Genomic DNA, 25,081 nt, shown 5'->3' with positions numbered 1-25,081 from the left:
CAGGCCCTCTGCCTCCACAGCCCAGGCAGGAACACACGGTACAGGGAGCCTGTGCGAGGGGAAGGGAGACACGTCCCACAGTTCGGTGTGAGTACATGTTAAAAACGATCAGTGCCTTACCAATAACATAGCACTAGTCATGATTCTCTTAGCAACAGAATTGAAAGATATACTCAAAAGAAGGTGATTATAGACAATATAAAATTTATATACCAATAAACCATTTTAAGCAAAATAGAGAGTTCAGCTGTAGGCTGGTAGAAAAATATGTAACACCAGAGAAGTCTGTGAATAAGGCACCAGCAGAAAGTGAATTTAATTAAGTCGCCGGGACAAGGCTCCTGTGCCGGATCACCAGGAACACGCCCTTCCCAGAAGGCCCCAGCTGCTAGTATCTCAGATCAAATCTTGAGCCCACGGCAGGGTGCACAGCGGCCCTGCACAGAGCTCAGTGGCCTCGGGCGCACGCAGGTCCCAGGAGACACATCTTCTGCGGAGAATGAAGTGCAGTCTTGGGTTAGTCCAGAAACAAATTTGTAATGGGAGTTAATGAGGCTTTGGAACACAGCAGGAAGCAAAGTATCGGTCAGCCGGTGAGCTGTGTTATTTCCACTGGCCCGACTAACTCCCAGTCTGTCGCCAATTCACTGACATACACCCACTCAGGGAAGATTAGAATAAACACACGCACCCACCACGGCCAGCCTGTGCACTGCATAAGACGAGTTCTCCCACCAGACAGCGCAACAGCCCCCTTGAAATGCAAGCCGAAGGAGACATCTGCAGCACAGAATGTAAGTGTTTTGATTTCTTTGTGTGAAAAACCCCCAACAACCCCAATCCTATCCCTCAGTTGTGCACACGCACACTTTTCTCTCTCCCTCCCCACCTGCGAGCTCCGGCCTGGGCCCTGATGCCTCCCGGGAGACCTCGATGCGGGCATGGCACCCCTCTCCCTTGGGTGTAGCCTCTTCCTCATTCCAGACCCTTCCTGTCAGTTCTTAATAAGCTCAGACTTCTCTCACTCTAGTTTTTGCGAGTGCCTCAGCACCCGTCATCCCATCTCACACCCAGGGAGGCCTCTGGGGGCAGGAAGCTCAGACAGGACTCCCAGGTGAGAGCACTGCGGCCGACGGAGGACAGGTGTGCAGGTCCCTCATCCGAAGCCTGCCGATGACCCATGCCCGCGCCCGCCAGGCCAGCAAGCCAGCCACAGCCCCAAGTGCGGTTACCTGATGGGCCGGTTCTCCTTGCTGTCAAAGAGCGAGAAGATGACCTCGAGCTCCTCGCCCAGGTTGGAGCACATGAGGCTCTTCATCTGCACGAACAGGTGGTGGCTGCTGGCCTGCGCCGGCGTGTCCTTCTTCCGATGTCGGTGCTCCATCTGCACAACACCCCCCAACAGAAACGTGGTCAGTGAGAAGACAATGGGACCAGACCAACTCATGAGCTGTGGTGTGACTGTGATGTACCCTGCTACGCAGGTGCACCTCAGCCTCTGATGGGGTCACCTCCAATATACTCAATCATGAGCGGGAAGCATGCCATGTCGAGAACACATCAGCCAAGTCTAACCTACAGAACCTCAAGTTCAGCCCCACCCACTGCACACGTGCTCCAAACAAATACATTGGCCTCCAGCTGGGCCGTTCTTTCAAGTTTTGCCTCAAGAGCCATTGCCTTCCTCTTCCTCTCCCCAGAAGCGGGGGACAGAGGTGGGCACCATGGGAGGCAAAAGCGAAAACACAATACCCACAAAACGCGGGCAACAGAGCGCGCTGCAGGGCATCGGTGGCTGACCCTGGTGATCGCCGGGCTGACGGGCGCTGTGCCCACTGCTGCCCAGCGTCATGAGAGATGATCGTACCACCGATGGTCAGCCCAGGAAAAGATCAAAATTCAAAATCTCTGGTATGGTTTCTACTGAATATGTATTGCTTTTCCACGTGCAGATTGTGAAGTCGAAAAACCTTAAGTTGAACCTTTGTAATCTGAAGACTGTCTGTAATTTTTTTTCCTGTGGTTTGATATCTAGTTAGATGTTAAATTTCAAATTTTCTTCCAACTTTTGAAATAAGAAACTATCAAGTTGGCAAACCATCAAGGAATCTTGCTTTAAAAATTTGGTTTTTTAATTTCACATTAGAAGGGCACCAAAGCACTGAGTAGATTCCAACTTGAAGTTCAAAGGATTCTACTGCTCCCCAGTCACTCCCAGGGCGAGAACAAACTATTAGTCATCTGTAAAACCGCCAGACTAACTTCCCATAGATCTGACTATCATTTCCCTGATGGTGGTAGCTAAACAATGCAGCTCTGACTTCACAATTTCTCTTAAGTTCTTCTGAAGTGCACTAAATTGCACAATTATGGTAGTTTTCTCAGGCAGGCAGTGGGAAACGATACCCAATTACCAGAGCAAGAAAATGTTTCTAACTTCTTGGGGTCCTACGGACACAGACCTGCGAGCTCCAGGGAGGTGTCTAAAGGCAGGAGCAGTGCTTCTGTCCATCGGTCCATCTGTCATTTCTGTCCTCAACACAGCCAGTCTCCTAGGCTACCCCTGGGGGGCAGGACCAGAAGGGAGGAGCCCGTGGGGCTGACCACTCACTCAGCATGAGTTTCTGGAGGGTCTAGCACGTGCCAAGTGCTGGGAAGGCATGGGACAGGGAAACCAGGAGCAGCCCACCAGCAGGAGCAGACCTCAACAAAGCGGTCACTCACCCAAACGTAAGACTTTGAGTGCAACACACGGGCGACGGGAAGAGTTCGCTCTGCGTGACACTCGCGTGACTCTCTACTGGGGGGAGTGGGGTCTGCCCTGTGTCTGGACGCTCCTGGAAGGCCTCCTGGGGAAGTGCCACTTCAGCCCAGAGCTGCGTGTGGGTGGGAACTACGAACCACAGGACAACGTTTCTCGAACTGCTGGCAGCCAAGGAAGGGCCAGATTATTTCTCCCCCTGACCAGTATTTTCATAAAACACTAGTTCTGGGGTTTTAACTCTATGGTAAAGGAGTCACGTCCTTTCCTTGGGTTTGAGTTTCATAACCCACTTCCCCACTAGCCGCCTTTTCCTGCATCGAAGCATCTTCGGTAATACTGACCGGCTGGCCAGCACCTCAAGGCAGAAACAGGTTGTCTAGATTTACATGTTCCAACTAAGTTTAAACCAAATGTAGCTGGGAATGCAACAGCATAAAATCCCGAGAATACTTCCTGCTTTTATCTTTTAATTTGAACTACTCAAAGAGTAAATGGTTAAAACAACACAGCTGACCAAACACATCTATAATCATTGTCTGTCAACAGGTGTGCTGCAGACATCCCCGTAAAAGTACAGAAAAGGTGGATTTTCTTCTAAAGTGGGCCTCGACTTTGTGGACTGTGTTGGCTATAATTACCAGAAAAAAAGTTACTATGGGGGGGGGGATTTCTCCCTATAGGAAGAGGCATGACTCTGCCTTGTTTCCTACGAAGGTTGCTCTATGTCATGCTTTTAAAGTTCTTTTCACCAGGGCAGAGGTGACATCAGCAGTCATAAAACTACATTTCTTTAACTCACAAATAAGGTGTCCCCCCCCCCCCCAGAATCGCCAACTTCCTGATTTATTTGCAGGTAAACTACTATGGAGACATGAATGACTACTACAGGCTGGAGCTAGGGGACTGTTTTTAAAACCTGAGGAAAGGAATGGACTTCCACCAGGTGTCAGGTCCTTACTCACTGCCAAGTTCCCAGATCAGTCCCGACCTTCACTGAAACCGAGGAAAATGCTGGCTCTGTTCCTCATGCAAAGCACCGGCTACATGTAAGTCACAGCGTCCAGCCTCTAATGCACGCGCCATCACCAAGGGGGCCCTTCACAAATCCTCACACCCAGGTCCAATCCCAGATTAGAGGAGGATTTCTAGGGGACGGGGCTACAGACAATGGCACTTCGAAAAGCTCCCCAGGCGACTTTAAAGGGCAGCAGGTTGGGAACCACATGCAGAGATGCAAATCACAGCTGAATGAAAACAGCTGTCATATCTTTTGTATAATGAGCAGCACCTTGGAACTGCTGGTCTCTGCATGCACACCAGCAACGGGCCTGCCCAATTCTACCCTCTGTGCACATGACTTGGGGCCTCGCCCTCCCTTCTTCCAGGGCTGGGAAGGATTTAGACTTAAAGGAGGTATGGTTACTTTTGTTTACTTCTTGGTAATTCGCTACTTTGGGGAACTACAAAAAATATCTGTGAAAATATTGCTACCATAACAAAACTCAAAAGGCATGCTCACATTGCGTGAGCTGTAATTTGGGAGTTGCAGCAGATAGACAAAAGCCCATCTCTGAAATAATTTATGGTTGCAAAGCCACCTACCAGTGACTCAAAATGTACTTACAGCTCAGCTAGAGTGCTGATTAGGAACACAAACAGATTCATTCCAAAGAGTTAAGTGACACAAATGTGTCACCCTCATCTAAAGCATTCATTACTTGGTGAGTCTTTGACATCACACTTTTCATCTTCGGCACTAGTGACTGTCGGGCTGCGTATTTCTCTGCTATGGGGGTGCCCTGGGCTGTGTAGGATGATCAGCAGCATCTGGCCCCCGCCCACCAGATGCTCAAAGCACCTCTCCCCACCCCCACCCCACCCCAATTGTCTCCAGATACCTTGGGGAAGGGCAGGGGGAATTGCCTCTGTTTGAGAAGCGCTGGTCTACCCTCTAAGGACCACAAAACAAGCAGGTAATGTGATCTTATAAAACCACAAAAGGTTCCTATGCAGATCCTTTGTCTGCACAAATGGCCAGAAAATCCAGCTGCTGAGGTGCCTGTTATTCACAGCAAAACCAGGGCCCGGCTGCTGGCAGGAAGCCAAACCTTCCACAGGACATATGTTAGCACCGTGGGGTTTAGCACTTCTCGCTGCTTAGATGAGCACAATTAGGCGAGAAAGATCTGCTAACCGGATGGTCAAAAGCCTAAACAACAGTTCTTTTTTTTAAATGATGCAATATGGACATAGTGAGATGCTAACACCTGTGTTTGAAAGTGATACGGAGAAGGGGGGAAAAGGCAGAAAACTGTACTTGAACAGTAAAAAAAAGTTAAAAAAATAAATAAAAGAAAGTGACACAGAGAAGATGCAGTAAAAAGAGAAGCGGCAACATCCTCTGCCGGGGCCTTGGACTCCATGCCATGGAGTGACCATAAACGGCCAAAACCACCACAAGGGGCAGGCGGAGGGAGGCGCCGCCACCGCTCCCTGGGAAGTCAGTGCTGTCCCTCACTTCGATGTCGCTCAGAGAAACAGACCCAGTGTCATGAACCATGTGAGTGTCCCAGGCCAGGGTGGAAACAGGCCCCCGAAGCTGCCTCGAGGGACAGAACGGGCCCCTCTGAATGGAGTCACCTGGGTTTTCCTTGGACTACTTCCTTTGCTTTAGACATGCAACCACCACTCCGGGGAGAGTCAGTGTTTGTGTGAAATCATAGCGTTTTACTTCCCTCATCTGCTAAATGAAGACTGTGCACTAGGAGCTGAGTTATAAAATACAAAAACAAAAACACAAACAAAACCCAAGCCCTGCCAAGGCCGTCATGGCTAATTGATGGCAGTTCCTCCCCACCGATCACAGTCACTGTCCGTCAGTCACAGCCCAGATGACACCCCCACCATAACAACGTGGCACCTCCAGCAGCCACCACTAACACACGAGAAATGTTGAGAGAGGAAATCAATTCGCCACTCCACAGGCGCCGTGAAGTGAAAGGAACAGAGATAAAATGGCTGGCGCACAAAATCAGACTAGGGAAAATGCAATGCACTTGCATCAGACGCTGTTCGTTGTTGAATCAGATGTTTGACGCCCCCACCTAAATATGAGGACATGACTGTGCTGTGGCCAATGAGATATATATGCAAGTGCTGTGCAGAACTGGCAGGAAGGATCATTGAAGTAGCTGAATCAACAAAGAGGAAGCTTTCTCCTCCTTACTGCAAGACAGCAGATGCAATGGCTAGTGTTCTTGCAGCTATTTTGTACCTTGGAAGCATTCCTGATGGAAGCCAAGCACTGCATAGCAGGAAGATAAGAACTTGTATTCACTTCGACAATGGGACAGTACAAACAAACCCAGGACTCCTTGCTTCTGGAATTGCACATTGTGAGCAATAACTAAATTACTATCATGTCCAAGCTTTTCTTATTCATTTCATTAAAAGCAGCCAAATCTAATCTTAACCTTTATCATATAAGGTACCAATTATCCTGGTCATCTTGTCTATCTAATAAGAATAAACTAAAACTGAGGGGAAAAAAAAGCAAATGCTTAAGCACTTTGCAAACATCGTGTCAAGGCAATGCTTTCTACCTATGTTTCTAATTTAATCTTCATTTAAAAAATCATAGTAAGAATTAGAACCCCAAATAACAGATGAAGAAACTGAGGCTCTGAGAGACTACGCAGCAAGTCCAGGACCACAGAGGTGGTGAATGGAAGGGGTGGAAGTCACACCTTGTTGCTTGGATCTACAGCCACAGTCTGTTCATGACACTATGATGACCTAAGAAATGCTGACTGCTTACTGAGTGCACAGCACTGTACAAGGTAGTCTTGGGTGTAATGGGAGAAATATAAGATGCAGTGCTCACTCTAAAGAAACTTCAAACTGAGAGATTAAAAAAAAATAGTGAGAGACAAAATATAATACTCAAAACAATGGCCTCTTAGAGGCTAAGATCGACAACTAAATTACATGGATTTGAAATGTTATAAAAACTAAGAGGTAATGAGGGCTTTAACTTGGAACACTCCTATTTCATTCCTTCCTCCTTCCCTACCTGCCTCCACCTGACCTTGAACTGTGTTCTCACTACCCACGAGACCCTCAGCATGGTTGCCGTAAACACAAGCATGAAATGTCACTCTAGGAAGTTCGATGTAAAGGAAATCCTCTACAAAAATGTCATTTATTTCAACTAGTACAAGGAGGCAGAGATAATCCAAACAGATCAATGATTACAGAAAGACTGAAGGGGTATCAAGAACAGCTTTCTCAAATCAGACACAAGCCCTCACGAACTTCTGGACGATTGTTCCCAACATGTCTCAGATCCAGCAAGCCTCAGGTCAAGGACATCCCATAGTAGACACTGCAGGCTGTGAAAGCTACCCCCAAAGAGGCAGAGTCCTCGGAAAAGGAGTCTGGTGTTTACCGCAGGCATCCCTTTTAGGGACATTATGGTAAGGCACACCCCTATGTCCACTGCAGCGTTATTTACAACCACAACTGTGAGGGTCTGGAAGCAGCCCGAGTGTCCATGAGCAGATGAGTGGACAAAACAACTATGGGACATGGACACAATGGAATTCTACTCGGCCACAAAAAAGGAGAAAGTTTTACCCTTTGCGACAATGCAGATGGACCTGGAGAGTATTATGCTAAGTAAAATACGCCAGTCAGAGAAAGATAAACACCATATTATCTCGCTCATATGTGGAATCTAATGAACTAACTGAACTAACAAGCAAAATGGGGACAGACTCATGTATAGAGAGATGACAGTTAGTGGTGAGGGGGAGGTTAGGGGTGGAGGGTCTTAACAAAAAGGACAAAGGACTCATGGACACGGACTACAGTGTGGTGTCTGCAGAGTGGGGTGGGGGTCTGAGGAGACTAAATGGTAGTAAGAAAAATAAAATTAAAAGATTGAAAAAATACCTTTTAAAACTTATAACGGCTTAGGGTAAACACCATTCAAATAACCAAAGTTTTATTTCCATTTAAAATATTTGTTTATTTTTTGGTCACGAAATGTTTCTTGTAGAAAATTGGACTATATTTAAACAATACAAAGAAAAAAGTCACCTCTGCTCTCTCCAGAAAAACACATTTTGATGGTTATATATCCTTTTTGTGTATCTATTATAGTTGAAAACCTTGTTTTAAAAAAAAGCCGGACTTCCGAGCAAGATGAAGGCATAGGTAGACACACTGTGCCTCCTCACACAACCAAAATTATGGACAACAAAAATTTAGAAACAAAAAAAACCAGCCAGAGTAGACAGAAAACTGAACTGTACGTAAGTCCAACAACCATTCATCCAAACCAGTAAGAGGGGCGGAGTCAGCGGCCAGCAGAGAGGGGTTGCGGCAGGAAAAGGCCGTGGTTGGCAGACCCGCAGCGCTGGGTGGCGATGGGCAGACTCAGTGAGGTGCACAAGGTGGCTGGCTGACTGCGGTCACACATTTCTACTCAGACAAGCCAGACAAAATGGGCAGTGAGACAGACTGCGCAACCAGGGCCCCAGCGACCGAAATAAAGCCTAAAATCACCAGTTGAAAACGCTTGTGGGGGTCGAGGTATCTGGAGAGACTCCCAGACTCACAGGAGAGTTTGTTGGAGAGATCCACAGGGCCCTAGAATATACACAAGCCCACCCACCTGGGAACCTGCACCAGAAGGGCCCAATTTGCTTGTGGGAAGTGGCAGAGGGGACCAAAATCCGAGAGAGAGCAGAACAAGTGCCTTTGCTCCCTCTCTGACCCTATGCCCACAGACAGTATCACAACCCAGCAACAGGGGTGGGGCGGGGGGGGGGGGGGGGGGGGTTTACCCACCCTGGTGCACACCTAAGGCTCTGCCCCTCATAAGTAACAGGCACAACCAGACCAAAAAAAAAATTTTTTTTGGCTCAAATGGAAGAACAGATCAAAGCCCCAGAGCCAATACATCTAAGTGACCAAGAGATAGACAACTTATCAGATGCATAGTTCAAAGCACTGATGATCAGGATGCTCACAGAATTGGTTGATTTTGGTCACAAATTAGATGAAAAAATGAAGGCTATGCTAAGTGAAATGAAGGAAAATGCACAGGGAACAAATAGTGATGGGAAGGAAACTGGGACTCAAATCAAGGGAGTGGACCAAGAGGAAGAAAGAAACAACCAAACAGAAGAGAATGAAAAAACAATAATTAAAAAAATGAGCAGAGGCCTAGGAACCTCCAAGACATCTTTAAATGTTCCAACATCCGAATTATAGGGGTACCAGAAGGGGAAGAGGAACAGCCACAAGTGGAAAACTTATTTGAACAAATAATGAAGGAGAACTTCCCCAATCTGGCAAAGGATTTACATTTCCAGGAAGTCCAGGGAGCTCAGAAAGTCCCAAAGAAGTTGGACCCAAGAAGGAACACACCAAGGCACATCATAATTACATTATCCAAGATTAAAATGAAAGAGAGAATTCTAGTAGCAAGAGATAAGGGGACAGTCACCTATAAAGGAGTTCCCATCAGACTGTCAGCTGATTTCTCAATAGAGACCTTACAGGCAAGAAGGGGCTGGAAAGAAGTATTCCAAGTCATGAAAGGCAAGGACCAAATCCAAGATTGCTCTATCCAGCAAAGCTTTCATTTAGAATGAAAGTGCAGATAAAGTGCTTCTCAGATAAGGTCAAGTTAAAGGAGTTCAAGATCACCAAGACCTTATTATATGAAATGTTAAAGGGACTTATCTAAGAAAAAAGATAAAAATATGAACAGTAAAAAGATAGCAAACTCAGTTATTAACAACCACACCTAAAACAAAAGCAAACTAAGTGGACAGGGGCAGAGCCACAGAAATGGAGATCACATGGAGGGTTAGCACAAGGGAGTGGAAGGAGGAGAAGGGGGGAGAAGGTACAGAGAATAAGTAGCATAGACAGTGGGGAGAAAATAGACAGGGGGAGGGCAAGAGTAGTATGGGAAATGTAGAAGCTAAGGAACTTATGACACATGGCCATGAACTAAGGGGGGGGACTGTGGGTGGGAGCGGGTGTAGAGGGGAATGAAGGGGGGAAATGGGACAACTGTAATAGCATAATCAATAAAATATATATATTTTTAAAAAGCCACCGCAGTAACTAGAATCACACCTGAGGGCATGGCTTTTGAAAGCCCTCCCCAGTCACCTTCTCCGATTTCCGGTTTTTAGAGAGCTTAGGTCATGTGGAGATTTAGGTCTATTTTACACAAGTATTGAGAACACAAAGCAGATTGGACCAGGTGTGAGGAACCCAGACGCCTAGAAAATAATTGGAGTGTTCCAAGCTGAAGGCCTCACTACTTCTTGGGTTTTTTTGCTTGTTTGTTTTAAAGATTTTATTTATTTATTTTTAGAGAGAGGGAAAGAGTAGGAAAGAAATATCAATGTGTGGTTGCCTCTCATGTGCCCCCTACTGGGGACCTGGCCTGCAACCCAGGCATGTGCCCTGACTGGGAATCCAACTGGTGACCCTTTCGTTTGCAGCCTGCGCTTAATCCATTGAGCTACACCAGCCAGGGCCTTCTTGGTTTTTATAACAAACAAGAAGTCGGGAGACACTGTGCTGGGCAATATGCTTGAGTGTTTCGGGTTAGTCACAGGCCTCACCGCTGAGAGCCAACTGGGCCCCAGATGGAGGCCGGGGGACAGACCGGGGTGTGGGAGGGCTGGGCCCCAGATGGAGGCCAGCGAGGCACATCCTGGCATCTGGTGGGGGCGGGGGACGTGCACATCAAGGAGCCAGGACTGGACACAGCTAGTCATAGCCTTGTCACGAGTCACAGCGGACAAACATGCAGGGCCTGCAAGCATCTCACCAGGCCGGGCGAAAGCTCGGAGAGGGACGTGGAAACCACAGAAGCACAGGGAGGCGGAGCCAGCGCCGCCCGCACCTACCAGGCGGTAGAGCTCAGTGACACTGACGTCCTCCGGGTCCACCATGGCGTACTCCTTCCGGGGCACCAGGTCCAGGCCCAGCTGTCTGCAACACAAATGACAAAGTTTGCAAAAACAGTCACCTTCGGGGACAGTGTTAACCATCGTTGTTGTTTACTACGTTACCTTGGAATGAGACACAGCTTTCCCACCCTGTGTCTTACATGGCACTACTTGTTCCCATAGTTGGGGTGGCCTCGTGACCAGGCTGGGCCCAGAGCAGGGGTGGAAAGAAAAGATGATGAGAGGCGGGCAAATTTGTACGGTGGACTGGCACTGTCTGTGGGGTGATTCTGCCCCTGGGGACCTCGGCATTATACAGAGGGAGCCGTGCACACCCCACAGAGTCCCCCCACAGAAACGCTTCCACATCGGGCTGGGCCAAAGTCACAGTAAGATGTGACTTTGTCCTAGGAATGAGAGCTGCAGAGGGGAGGTCAGCCGGTAGGATTTAACCAGGCACCGAAATACCCAGTGCTATTCAGAGCTACTGTAACTCATTTCTAACGAAACTCGTAGGCAGTGTGCACATGGGCACATTCACTCACAGCAAGTTCTGCCATCAGTCCCTTGGAGAAACTCAGGAGAGGCAGGGACAGTGTGGGGGCAGCCCAGGTCCGGGCTGGGGCGGGAGAAATGGTGGAGTCCCTGTGTCAGGTTTCACTGTGGCCGACGTGCAGCTCGCTGTGCTGAGACATTTTCTAAGGCAGTTCTGTCTAGTCTCGGGAGGATCAAGCGGAGCAGCGGGTGTGGGATGTCTCACCTCCGACAGAGGAAAACAGTGGAACCTGCCATCTCCCTCCGGGACCTTGACCCTCCCCAGGACCCGCACACTGCACCGCTGTTCTCACTTCTAGACCATTTCACTCACCGTCTTAACTGCCACGACCAGCCCACGGGTTTCGTGATGCCTCTGTCATGCCCTGCAGAGCGAGGCCAGGACACCTGCTCTCTGCGAAGCAACCCTCAGCCTCCGGGGCCCTTCCTTGCATCCTTTCATATCGTAACTCCGTCTAACAGGGAAGGCTTCCTGCACCTCCCGACACACGGCTGCCCTTCCTCGCTTCTGCGCGTGTTTCTAGCTCCCGAAGTTCTCCGCCCTCAGCGCAACCTCATCACAGAGGTGTTGTAAACAGAACTGATTGAGTCAGCACTTGCGTCAGCCAAGCACTGCCCCAGCCACACCGAGGAGTGTTTGTTCTTAAGGAGATGAGGAGACCGTGGCCTTCTCAATGGCAGAGACCATGGTTCACATACCAAAATAGTCTCTAAATTTCCATCAATTATGATTCTGCCTGAGAAGCTTAACAACCATTTGTTTTCAAAATACCCACGTCTCTGGAGATGGGTTCCTCTGTGTCCTCCGAAAAGTTACACACGGAAGCCCAAACCTGCAGGACTGTGTCTGGGACGAGTCACCCTGAGGAGGTGATAAGGCTGGGTGAGGCTTAAAGGGGGGCCCAAACCCCACAGGACTGGTGTCACAAGAGGTGACAGAGACATCAGGGATTTCCCCCTCTCGGTGTGAGCCCAGAGGAGAGGCCACGTGAGGACAGTGAGGAAATGGTCCCCTGCAAGCCGGCCCTCTCCGGACACCAGACTTGCTGGCACCTTGGTCATGGACTTCCAGCCCCCAGACCTGTGAGAAACCACGCCTGTTGTCTCAGCCACCTGTCCGTCCGCAGGATGGTATTCCGGCAGCCTAAGCAAACCGGCCCGGCCCCAGGGGTCCTGAGGGGTCCAGTCCCCACACCCCTTCCCCTCCCAAGGGAGACCCCTGGGCTGCAACATAAGGCATAACCTGACGCGGGGTCAGTGCTTCTGAGGGAAAATTGCCTGGCAACGAAGAGAGGACACATAACCGCACAGTCACGGCCTTTGCCTTCCCCAGACGTCCCCTAAGGGGAGGGGCCTGCCCACGTTGCCTTCTGGTGGGGGGGAAGGGGGGTGTGACACAGTCTAGTCTCTGACCATCTCCTCCCCCGGAGCCACACCTGGCTGCTCACTGGCCGGACCCTGACTGTGGAGAGCTCATCCACAGACTGCCCGGCAGCACACGGGCGGTGAGCATGAACTGCGCAGTGTGGACAGCAACAGCAGACTGGCTCTCATGAGCTTGCAAATCTGGGAATTCAAACAGCATCAGCCTTGTGGCAAAAGGAAGCAACGCTGTGCGGGGCAGCTGGCTCACATCATGGGGGAGTCCGTGGGTCAAGGCCACCTCCAGCTGCAGAGGCCCCAAAGCAGGTGTGGGCTCCAGAACCTTCCTGGGCTGTGGGGCCCCAGAGCAAGTACTTCCCTCCCGTACAGCCCCGACTGCTCGGCTGTCAGCTCCCTGGACTCCCGGCTGTGCAAAGGGAGTTTTATCTGCTTCCACTTCCTTAGTTCCCTGGTGTAGCCTGAGGGTATCCTCCTGCTGCGGGAGGTCTCCAGGTTCCCAGAGCAGCAGCAGAGCAGTGCTTTAAAAAGATGAGGAAAAAATGGGGTGAACAGGAAGCGGGCAGGTGGATGGGGGCACACAGGATTTGGGAAGCCCCTGGGGAACGGAGGGGCGAGTCTCTGGGAAATGAGGCAGGAAGGAGGAACAAATTCTCTGTCCCACACACTCCATGCAGGAAAGTCCAAGGACAGCAGAGGAGTCCAAGGAACAAACACAGGGACCACTCTGGGACTCCTGCTTGAGGCTCCCAGGACAGAAAACTTCTTTACCCAGCCCCACCATGGAACAGGTGAATCGACAACCAACCCCTCCACACATGCTTCCCTTCCCGGAGGGCATGGCTTCTCCACTCAGCAGTTTGCTGGACAACCTGAGCTTGAACACATTCCTAACTTATAGCCATCCGCGGGTCCACACGCTGACGAGTCCTTTTAGCGCAACCAGATCTAGTTTAATATGTGAAAGAATGACCTGGACTGGCTTCCCACTGAGCACTCCTCAGTAAGGAAACTAACACTTCAAGGAATGAGACCCATGTACCATCTGTGTGCAGCAAGTCATTTTTCGATAAAAAGTCAAAAACATTTAGGGAAAACAGAGAGCGCAGGCCATGCATGACTTTGAGGATGATCCAAATACATTCTATTGCTCATGTTCACGCACCGTTTTACCAACTTACTCAGCCACAGAAACACCCAAAGCACAGGCTAGAACTGGCGGAGTCCAAACGGGTCAGGATTCAGTCACAGTCATGTTTTTCCTCCCTTTCCTCCCGGGCCCCCCCTTTCCTGACAATGGAAAAGGATCCTGCGGCCTGCTCTCTGTTTCTCGGTGTTTTGATAAGCTAACTTCCTCCAACTTTAATTCTATTTACAAACAGAGTCTTCTAAACAGGGAGCAGCATCATGACTAAGAGCCAGTACAATTTGGTGGAAACTCAGTTTTTCAAAAAAATAAATTAAAAAAAAGGAGCACGTTGATGACAGAGCCACACAGGGCGCATTCAGATTCCTTTAGACCCACCCCATGTCCCCCAGCAAGACTGCGGGCTCCAGGCAGACGGCTGGCAGACTTTCTCTCCCGGGGCCAGGAAAAGCCACATGCGAATCACATGGTCCTAAAGCAAGCGGGCCCTGGGCCCACCAAGTCCAGCCCACTCCCCTCCACAGGAGGACACGCCGAAGTCCAGAGGGGCTCAGGAAGTGTCTTGAGACCGAAAAGAGCCAGTTCCTAAAGAATCATCATGCGGCCACCGCACACCTGGATGTTTTTCATCCCCGCCCCCACTCCAAGGAAGGAATTGCCTAGAGATAAAGAAATGAGGGCCACTCCGCTGACCACCTGCCGAGGGATGGCATGTCTCACTCCACAAAGCGCCAGGAGTAGTGGGGGTGCCATGGAGGTTTACGAGGTCTGACTGGCCAAAGAGGCTGACCTGTGTGCATGAGATCAGCCGTGGCTGTGACAAGGGCCTGCCGGTAAGTCACAAGTCTGCAGGAAGCCAAGGGAGAGCACCTTCCCACGGGTGGGGGAGAGCTCTCTGCCTTCCAACTGTCCCTTCCAGGTTCTAGAAGCAGCAAATCCCCCTGTGGTGTGCCTCCTGCCATTCCCCTTTGCTATCTGCGTTTCTTTGACACTGTCACTCTAAGACCTTTGAAGGTGCAAACAGCAAAGGGAGGTTTGGGAGAGGAAAGGAGGGCGATATTGAGGGCGCTTTGACTCCCTTAAATGTAGAGCTCAACAAGCTCAGGAACAGAGTCGCAGGTGGCATTTTCGAGTTTCTCTCCCACATATTAGCAATCATCCTTACTTCGCACAGGATCAGCCTCAATCAGAGCTTTAACTGATTAGATTTACTATTTCACGTGCCTGTTACTATGGTCACTTAGTTTTATTTAAGAGTAAATCTCAGTCAAGAGCAGCTTCTGGGTTCTGCAAAGCGGATCCTCAAAGAGGCTGATCTACATGCACAAGAGCAGTCTCGGCTGTGAGGAGGGGCCCCGTGGGCAGACCCCCCCCCCCCCCAGGGAGCTGCAGAGTTCAGCATCCCCCTGTGGACTGCATGGGCAGCACAGAGAGGTGTATGTTTGAAGGAACCATTTGCCAAACCTAAAGCCCACCTGAAACCCAGACCAGTCTGGCAGGAGCCATGTCTCACATGCCTGTGAACAGTTCATGTTCATGAGCACAGGCCAGCAGCAGGCCACACAGGGGATTAGGGAGCTGAAAGCAGCCCCGTCCCACCCTGACCAGTCCTAGGAGGTATGGTCCTCGGTTCCGTCAATGACAGTTTGTACCAAATCCCCCAAAACAGACAACTGGAAAAGCCCCATAAAGTGTCTCCTGGAGATAATGCCACATATCAGCTCATGCCCTTGTCTTGGTGTTCACCCCCCACCCCCGCTCCCCTGAGAAGGCGGCCCCTGCAGGGGACGGTACTCACTCGTTGCCCCAGTCGAGACGGGCAGTGATGTGACGCTTCACGTCCCTCATCCGGTCATGGGTCAGATGGCCCACCAGCACCTGCCGCCGCAGGTCCAGAATCTCGTTCATGATGTGCCACAGCCGGTGGAAGAGGTCACCTTCATTTCTCTAGGAAATATGTAAACGAGCAGGCTCAGCAGCGGGTCCCCAGCGTGGCCACAGAGGAATGGAGGGACGCGTCCTATGCGCTGGCATCTCGGGATAGATTCTTCCTTAGCAGACGCTGGCCACGTGTCCGCAAACACACTTGCCGCTCTGTCCACTGTCACTCTGTCTGATAATGCTGCTTCCCTCCCCGAGAGGCCAGCGTCCCTCCTGAGACCACCCCGCGCGGTGACGCGTCCACACCACACTGTGCACCACACCAGCGGCTCCACCGGTCTCGGGGCTGCCTCCCTCTCCACGGAGCAGAGATGCAGTTGTGGGACTTCGAGTGTTTTAGAAACCAGGGAAGTTTTTACTTGCCTACATGAAAATGGCGTGAGTTCTGACAGACCCAAATTCACATGCAGGCCCCTCACAGAGCACAGGGCCCCGGACAGAGCATCTCTGGTAAGATCTGAGGGGCAGACTGCTTGGTAGAGATGAACAAACTCCCTGCCCAAGGCCCCCCACACATCACCCAGTAAAAGATGGCTGCTGTACTTCTCCTGTGTTTCTTGTGGTTTTATCACTGACATATCAAGCGACATTTTAAAGGACATTACTTAGGCCTTCACCAAAGTTATTCAGTAGAGCAACTGGCATTTCTCAAGCATTTACCACGTGCTTCGATGCTCAGTGTTCTCCTATCAAGAGAGTCTCTCACGCTGCTTAGGATTTATGAGACACAACCGGCCTCATCAAACACCTTCTGCTGGAGAAGGGAGGCCCCTTCCAATTGCTGAAGAACAGCGTGGGCAGCACCCCGACCCAGTACCGTGACCTTAAACTGTTCACCACCGAGCATGAACATGAGGAAGACAGAACCCAGGAGGTCCAACACAGCCAAGTCAGCCTCCTTCTCAAGGTCAAAAATCCGGCATCTCCTGGGTAAACTTTGTATTTGTTCCCAGTGTAAAACTGACTACCATTCCAGTGCCCGGGGAAATTGTAAATAATTCCATCTCCACCGCCCAGAATAGTAGGCAGTAAGGAGGGTACTCCGAGAGCTCACAACACAGGATTTTCAAGCCCATCTAGTATGTCCCCAGAATAGATGCTGGACACCTCAAAGGCAGGAAAAAAATAGCCAGAAAAGGCAGAATCGAGGGGAAATGTAGCTTTGTTCCCCACACACAGGGAAGCGCTGGCCCAGGTCTCTGAGTGGAAAACACTGTCGTTATTTTTATCCATCTCATGCTGGGTGTCGGGAAGCAGTAATTTGAACATTTCGAATAGCTTCATTTTCCATGTCACTGGCGTGCACAATGTTATTTTAAGTAAAATAATACTTGGATTTTATATTCATTCCAACATATTATTTTTTTTATCTCCAAAGGAGGCCTTCATCCCCTCAGCAGCGTCCCGCCCAGAGCTCAGTGACCTTGACCTTGCATTTACCGGATTCCTGCCCAGTGGGGACTCTGGCGTTTCCTCTGAGACCGTCCTGTGGACTCTGCTGTTGAGTCCTAAAGCCACTGGGCCCAATCAGATGAACCCAGAACCAAAAGGGTTTGTCTTGGGGATGTGTTAAGACTCTCTTGCCTCCATCAAATACCCGATTGCATTTCATGCGGAACAACAAAAACTGTCCCTCTGTGCCCACGTCCCTCACTGATTTGGACTGATTCTCTGGCAGGCTTTTCCAATCGCTTTGTCAGGATAAGAACACCTTTGTATTTTGAACACATCTCTCTAAAGGATTAAGCTGTTCTATACCTTCCTTTGAAAATCAAAAAAGAACTTAGCACGCCCAAATTTCCACATATCTAGGGGTTCCGAGTGGGGTTCTGCCACGTCAGAATCCAAGCCCAGACCACGCTCTCAGCTCCCTGCCTCCCGTCCCTCCCAGTGAGCTGGGGTGGTCAGGGTCATTCTTGTCTCCAGTGGGTGTGGGGGGTTAGGTGAGAGACTGCAGACAGAGTGCTCCCCACGGCACTCAGTAAGTGTGGTTTGTTCTAGTGAGTAAATCAGTACCCACAGAGGCCCTCAGAACATTGCATCCCCTTTTTTTACTCAAGAAAAATTCCTTTTTATGGTATATTTAGAAAATTCCTTTTTATGGTATATTCTGGGTAAGTAGTCTAACCCTCTCAGTACATGTGAATCATATAGAAAATTAAAATACAATAAAATACTACCAATATAAAAATTATGTTGAAAATAAATCTATTTCTCCCTTAAATTTAAATATTTTCAGAAAGCTTGACGCTTGTTCCCTGTAAAACACCCTCTTTGATCAGACGCCGGGGAAATGACCCCTGACGTCCCCATGGCCGGGAGAACTCGCAGGCCCCCCCGCGGTGTGCGCAGGGAGCAGCACATGCAGGCTGTCCCTTACGCTCGGTGTCCTTGACCCTGGAGGAGTGCTGGGGACGCAAAGCAGCTGTTCCAACCCTGGTCCCTGCTTCCTCTTACTCAGCTTTTTCTTTTTTTAAAGATTTTCTTTCTTTCTTTTTAGAGGGGAAGGGAGGGAGAAAGAGAGGGAGAGAAGCATCCACGTGTGGTTGCCTCTCATGTGCCCCCTACTGGGAATCTGGCCTGCAAGCCAGGCCTGTGCCCTGACTGGGAATGGAACCAGTGACCCTTTGGTTCAGTTCTCAGGCTGGCACTCAGTCCACTGAGCCACACCAGCCAGGGTCCCCTTCAGCTATTTGTCAAAGCAATTCTCTGTTGAAAGAACCATGCCATCGGGAGGGACCTACCACATAGAGCTGTTTCCACATGGCTCCCCAGTCTCGCAGCGTCGATGTCATTTCTGTGATGACGGAGTCTTCGGTGGGAATGATCATTTCAAATTGTCTGTGAAATTAAAAAAGGAAAACGAAGTACATATGCAAATATCATGGACAACCACTTTCTTTGGAATACCCTAAACAATAAACTAGGAAAGGAAGCCGCCTCTCTACCCTGGGTTCTGCAGACAGTGACCGGGGCCGGTTCGGAACTGGTGTGTGGCATGCCCTGTGCAATATGGCAATGCTGTCCCAAAGTGACCAGCCACACCACCCAGAGTCAAGGAGGGTGGTGACAAAGTGGTAACATTAGAAGAGTTCGGCTCTGGCCAAGGATGGACCACGAAACAGCAGCTTGTTGAAGTTCTCCAGGCCCCCAAGCCCTCACCTATGTCATAAGGCCACCAGGCTTGCCTTCCTGGGACAGGGTTTTTGCTTTCCACAGCCCCACAGCTCCAGGGCCTCGAGGGTATGACTGGCTTGGTTCACTGACGAGGACCTGACGGCTGCAAACATCCCAACTCAGGAGACGCCAGGTACCGACTAACACTCCCTGGATGTCATTACCACTCGATTTTCATTGTCTGTAATCAGAGCCCTGGAAAACGCCGCCGCCGATCAGTGAAGTTTTCACACACTGTCACACTCATGCAGGGCTTAAGCCTACACAGGTTTCTGAGTATCCATCATAAAGTGTCTCTCTCTGTGATCAGGGCAATGCATTCTCCCTATTTCTTCTCTATAAATTAGCAACTATACTTGGAAAATACTCAGCCCAGTATCTAGTAAGGTGGGGTCCCACTGTTGAGCAGATACATAAGTAGATTTGGGGGTGGGGCACAAAAAGGCTTAATTTGTTCTCTGTGCCCACAATAACCTCTGTTCACCTCAAGTTTCTTTTCTCATGTTTTTCCCGATTTTATGCAGGTTAAAATGGTTAAGTGGTTATTACTACCACTTCTCAAAAGAATGCTACTGAATACATTGATGAGGATTATTTTCTTCATTTGAGTTTTATCCCCCAAGGACATCTACTACTTAGAAGATAACAGCATATTAGGCCCTGAACCAGGAAAATGACTTCTTAGCATGAGGTCTGTTAACACTCTGTAGTTCCTTTTTCATTTATATCCAAAGAGGGTGAAACTATCTTTTGTTGAGTCTTTGTGGGAACTGAAATCCTGCCTTGATTTCTTCCCCGGCATCACTCCAAGCTGCTGCTAAAACACTTGCCCTGTGACTATTTTCCTACCTCCTGGAGCTTAAACACAGCTGCAAATATAAAGCTAGAAGGAAAGTAAACAACGATACATGAACTGGGACAGACACAGACTTGTCATCAAGCAGGCAGATGACACTTTCAAGTGGTTGTGCATTCATTCACTCTGCTTTTGAAGTAACTGTTGCAATTTCACTGATGACTCTTTGGAGGTGGAGGTGGAGGTGGAGGTGGAGGTGATAAAATGATCAGATACAAGCTCGAGGAGGGAACAGTGCATTTCCAGGAACACGCCCTGGCTCACTTCACATTCCAAAGTGGCACAGCCCTCGCAGGGATGAACAGTCCAGATGGGGCCTCACTGTTTACAAACTCTAACGCCACGTGAGGACCCCTCCGCCCCACAGGCCTCCACGACCCAGGCGGGCCAGAGCGTGAGGGCAACTCAGTCCGCCGGAAGCTGATTTAGGTTTGTTCAACCAAAATGTAAGTTTTCCAGAAGGCACAAAATTGCCATTTTAGGGAAGGCAGCTGTTTCCAGTTAATTATACCAAAACCAAAATCAGGCTCCGCAGAGCCTGTCCTCAGCAGCTGCCCCTGGGATGAGGCTCTGTCCGGTGGTTTGCAGAAGCTCTCCATGGCCGCTTCACACCGGTGGCCCACTGGGCTGGGCTGCTGGTTCCTGAAAAGGAGGCAGTGGAGGTCCACACCCCACGAGGGGCCTCTCCAGGGAAGCGAGCCCCTGGGGAGATGGCTCTTCACTGTTTTCAGGCTCAAGTTTTGCTTCCTGTTGACAGTCCCAGAATCTAGGGTCTTGATGCCAGTATTTTTAAGAAAATAAATTTTGGTTCTACCCCAAAGTTCTCTTGTATGTCTTCCATGGTCAAAGTGGATGGAGGGGCTGGGTGGCCCTTTGCTCTGCAAAACTCTGGGGTCAAGGTGGGGTTTGAGACAAAGGCAGCAAAGTGGCCTGACTACCCGAGTGTGCCCAGGGGCCCCCATTGTGGGACCAGGTAGAGACAGACCTTGGGGTTTCCACATGGCCCAGCTCAGATGGCTGGGATCACAGGTCAGAAGGAAGAGCAAGCCTGTGGCTGACGTGTTCTGTGAACTGTCCTCTGGTGACTGCAGGAGGGCTGGGCACTGTCCCCCCATGCCTGGGGGAGAACGCCCAAAGAACTAATCAATCACTCACCTGGACTCACTCCTGGCAGATTATGGCTACACAACATTTCTGATGAACACGTTTATTACATGAGAAGTAGCCACAGCAATTATTAGCACACGGCACTAGAACTACAGTTTTCATCTACTATGCCAAGTGATGACTACTATAACTCCACTAATAACAATAATACTGCTTCCAGTGGTTAAGACACCCAGTAGAAGGGTCTCCTATACTCCAAGTTCAATCCATCCAGGGAACACAACTATACCACAGACCCTCAGCCACATGCAGAAGTTACTGCGCCAAACTAACATTCAATACTCTGCCTTTATATAGAGTGGATATCAGCATCATCCATTTGAATAGCACCCTTGGAATTCTTTTGGTAAACCTCAAGTTTGAAGATTTCATTTAACATGCTCTATAATGTGCTTCCAAAATTCAGAAAAGTTGCTCACTTTTTTGCTATTTGAGGGAAAATGTGATTTTTAGGGCTGAACCTGTATTCTTTCTTTGGTCATAAAATAAAAAAAGAATCAACAATCCAATGCATATTCCTTGTGACACTAGCGGCTAATGCTTTGGCCCAAATCCATGGCCCTTATACTGATCCGCTCACGTTAGCCACTTCAATAAGCCAGCCCTGTGGGTTTATTCTGAGGCATTTTATTTGACTGGTCTGTGATCCTGACACCTGCCTTGAGTTCTTTGAAAATAGACTGGAAAATCTTTTAAAATGTATGAAAAATCCTAGGCGATCAATGAACTCAACTGAGAAAAATATCACAGAAATGATGTCCTCTGAAGTATAATGATGCCTTTGTGAAGAGGTCACCCAAGGATAGAGCATCATCTCTGAGCAGAGAGACAGACTTTGCTGCTTACAATCAGTGGTGAACCCAGGACATTCCTGGGGTTTGGGACGTGACTCAGCATTCGATGGGTCTGACCACCATGCTTCCCTACAGCAGAAACCAACGAGAACCAACCCCTACTTCAAGCTGGGCTGCTGCCACGCTGTGTGGGCAGTGAGGAGCCTCCACGGTGCCCTACACGCCACCGCTGTCCAGCACACACTGACATGGCTTTCATTTCCTCCAGCAACTGCTGAGTGCAACCTCGATTTATTAAATAGCACAGACAATGGCGTAATCTTTTACTGTTCATCAGTCAAGACAATTACCAAGATTTTCAAGTTTCAGAGTAAGCGATGGTTCTGTGACAATCCCCCAACTATTAATAAAACTTATTCCTTACCCTTTGTTCTTCACGAAGGCATTTTTCAAGTGGACGTAGCTGGAAGGAAAGATACCCTGGAAGAGGAAAACAGGGAGGCTGAAGTGCGAGCAGTCTGTCAAGGCCAAGTTTGGTTCACAAGTCATATGTGTGAAACACAGCCTACAACATAGCGATACCAGGACTAGGCGGAAACATCATCTCTACCACCTTCCGGAGGCTAAATTGACTACAGCTCAGGCTCACTTCTTCTCTTTTCTACTCTTCACTAGCCTACAAATTTAAGATTCTCAAATATAATTTTAAAAGTTATGGGGTTAACCGAAGAACATATATGCATAACCCACAGACACGGACAACAGAGCAGTGATGGCCAGAGGGGAGCGGGGCGGGGGGCAAACGCAAGGAAAATGGACATCTGTAATAGGGTGAACAATCAAAATGAAGTTAAAAAGTTAAATCTCAACAATATATTTTTATAAGACAGAAATTTTTTAATTTTTTTTCAGGAAATCTGCCTAGAAAGCATGTTACACTGAATAAGATTTTTAAAATAATACTGCATGGTTCTGAAAAGAGGTCATTCCTTTTTTTTGTTTTGGGTGTTTTCTCCCAAACACTCATGTGTGTATTTAAATTATACACAAAACAAAAACACCAATGTGAATTTGGAGACAGCATGTGTGTATTAAGTGCTACTGGAGATCGTTTAATGAGAATGTAGCAGTAGTCAATCACCAGGCAGCCATTCCCAGGCAACGAAAATTAACAAAAGGAGCCGCACTGGCTTAAAGCTTTTTCATTGCTGGGAAAAGACAGGATGAGACCATTGTTCTTCTGTGCTCAATGGGACATTGAAAGAAACATTAAAAAGATGAGCATCGATTTTAATGTCCATTAAATGACAATACCCTCTGAATGATTTTTTATGTATAATCAAATGACAAATTCAATTAAATATTTAGAAAAACAAATGTCATTTGAATACATTATCACCCTTGTGGATCCAAGGATAACATAAAATTTAATAAGCTAATTCTGTACATACAAAACAATAGTGAAGAGGTATATAGATTAAAAAAATGCTTTTTTCCTTCAAAATTTAAATTTGTCTCAATGGTAAAATTAATAGAATAATTACAATTAATAAAAGAAATTCAGAATTTGGAAGTAGAAGAATGACAGAAATAACAAAAGTCTAATAGATTTTTTTTCTCAAACAAGTTCTACACGGATAATTAAATACTGAAGCTATATTTGCATGTGAGTAGCAGATATCCAAAAATAACTTTAAATGAGGGCTACTGTATTAAAAAAAAATTAAATCTGCATACTCTTTGGTCCCTCAGGCTTTCCTTTAAAATGACCTAAAATAAATAAAATAAAGTAATTAAGCAAAGTCATATCATCCAGAAAAAGGTTAAAAGGCAGAAAGACAGGCAAAATAAAAATTACACAATTTCTTATCTACAATCCAACAAAGTCAAAATTCAACCAAAAAAGAGAATGGCAGATAAGAAAATACTAGAGAATGTGGGAAGTACGGGGGAAGGCTGGGGAGATTTGAATAAAGTGGAAAAACACAGATATAGAGAAAGACTAGCATCAAAACCATTAGCTATACGATGAAGGGTAAAACAAAGGTCATGCTGCTGTGATTCCTAAATATTTATACAAGGAGGGAAAGGACAATGAGCCTTAGCTGCCCTGTGGGATGGGAGGAAGATGAGCAGCTCTATCATGGTTGCCCACCCACCGCCCCCCATCTCAGCTGCAAAAACCCAGAGGACTATTACCACAGCGCTGAGATAATCCCCTCTCCCCAGCCCACTACTCTGCAAATGATACCACAGAAAAGATTAAATACCTCAATTCAGTATTTCTTTTGAAATTCGTTATTTCCCTTGCCTGAAGTTTAATTTTGCCCTCTGCCAAACTAAAGCTTCAAAAAGATTTTGTTTATGTATAATGAGCTTATTAAGGTCTTCTCGGTACAAATTTCCAGAGCTACATAAGGATTACCATTTGAGCAGCACATCTTAACCATAATCCAAGTTCAAAGGAATTTCCAAAATTATGAAAATCCGTGTTGCCATTTGGCATTTCAACTAAGAGTCCCAACGGTAATTTCAACTGGATAATGAAATGAAGTAAAATAACTTTTTAAAAATCCCACAATGGTGGTTAGAAGTAATAATTTTTTTTTTACCTTGAGATTTGGGTTTTTTAAGGCAAATCCTCTGTACCAGCCTGTGAAGACATAATCAGAATCATCTTTAAATAAACCATTGTGATATTTCAAAGAGAAGAAATGATTACAAACCAATCTGTTCTTTGCTATGTCTCAGGGAAATTCAACAATCTGCACAAAACTTAATATATTTCCAAAATCTCTGCCTGGATACAAAGCCTAGTCCCTGCCGCTGAAGGCGAGCTTGGCCAACAGGCACCGAGTGCGTCTGTGCGTCCTTCAGGCCACTGCCTTGGGCTGGAGTCAGTCTCCAGCACCAGGTGTTGAGAGAAAAGCACAGGTAACAAGTCCGTACTGCTGCAGGGACTGTGTATGGGGCCAGGCGGGTGCTGGAAATGCCTTTGTAAAGTGCACGATTGTCTAACTAGGATGTTGCACACCCGAAACCAATACAAAATAAAATCTAACAAAGAAAAATAGAGGAAGAGTGAAGCCAAGTCTCATTCATGAAGAGAATGAATGGGTACTATTCTTTCGTCGGCTCAGTGACCGACTAACCAAGCGCACTATCACTTTCGTCCTGTAGAAGGCCTGCTACGGGACCTCCCAGCAATGCTAAACCAGTGTCACAGCACGGCCCTTAAGGGGGATCATGGCTTTTTTATAAAACAAGTGCAGGGTGTGTGTATATATATATATATATGTATGTATGTGTATATAAATG

General features: G+C 48.0%; 1 protein-coding gene across 5 annotated transcripts in view; it reads right to left on the bottom strand.

Annotated features, from left to right (window-relative positions):
• Nucleotides 1-25,081, bottom strand: part of DOCK4 (dedicator of cytokinesis 4) — a 313,731-nt gene that overhangs the window by 143,144 nt on the left and 145,506 nt on the right. For 4 of the 5 annotated variants that reach the window (XM_037155987.2, XM_037155989.2, XM_037155988.2 and 1 more), the window contains exons 3-8: nucleotides 24,376-24,416; nucleotides 22,188-22,243; nucleotides 18,514-18,610; nucleotides 15,627-15,775; nucleotides 10,705-10,789; nucleotides 1,233-1,384 (exon numbers count right to left, since the gene is read on the bottom strand). In XM_037155987.2, the coding sequence (XP_037011882.2) occupies nucleotides 1,233-1,384; nucleotides 10,705-10,789; nucleotides 15,627-15,775; nucleotides 18,514-18,610; nucleotides 22,188-22,243; nucleotides 24,376-24,416 (580 nt within the window). The remainder of the gene's footprint in view (nucleotides 1-1,232; nucleotides 1,385-10,704; nucleotides 10,790-15,626; nucleotides 15,776-18,513; nucleotides 18,611-22,187; nucleotides 22,244-24,375; nucleotides 24,417-25,081) is intronic. The other variant, XM_053661557.1, reaches the window with a different exon arrangement.

The sequence above is a fragment of the Artibeus jamaicensis genome, unplaced genomic scaffold, assembly GCF_021234435.1.
Source record: "Artibeus jamaicensis isolate MK-2021 breed Jamaican fruit bat unplaced genomic scaffold, CSHL_Jam_final contig_1016, whole genome shotgun sequence".
Classification (NCBI taxonomy): domain Eukaryota; kingdom Metazoa; phylum Chordata; class Mammalia; order Chiroptera; family Phyllostomidae; genus Artibeus; species Artibeus jamaicensis.
This window is presented reverse-complemented; position numbering and strand designations above follow the sequence as displayed.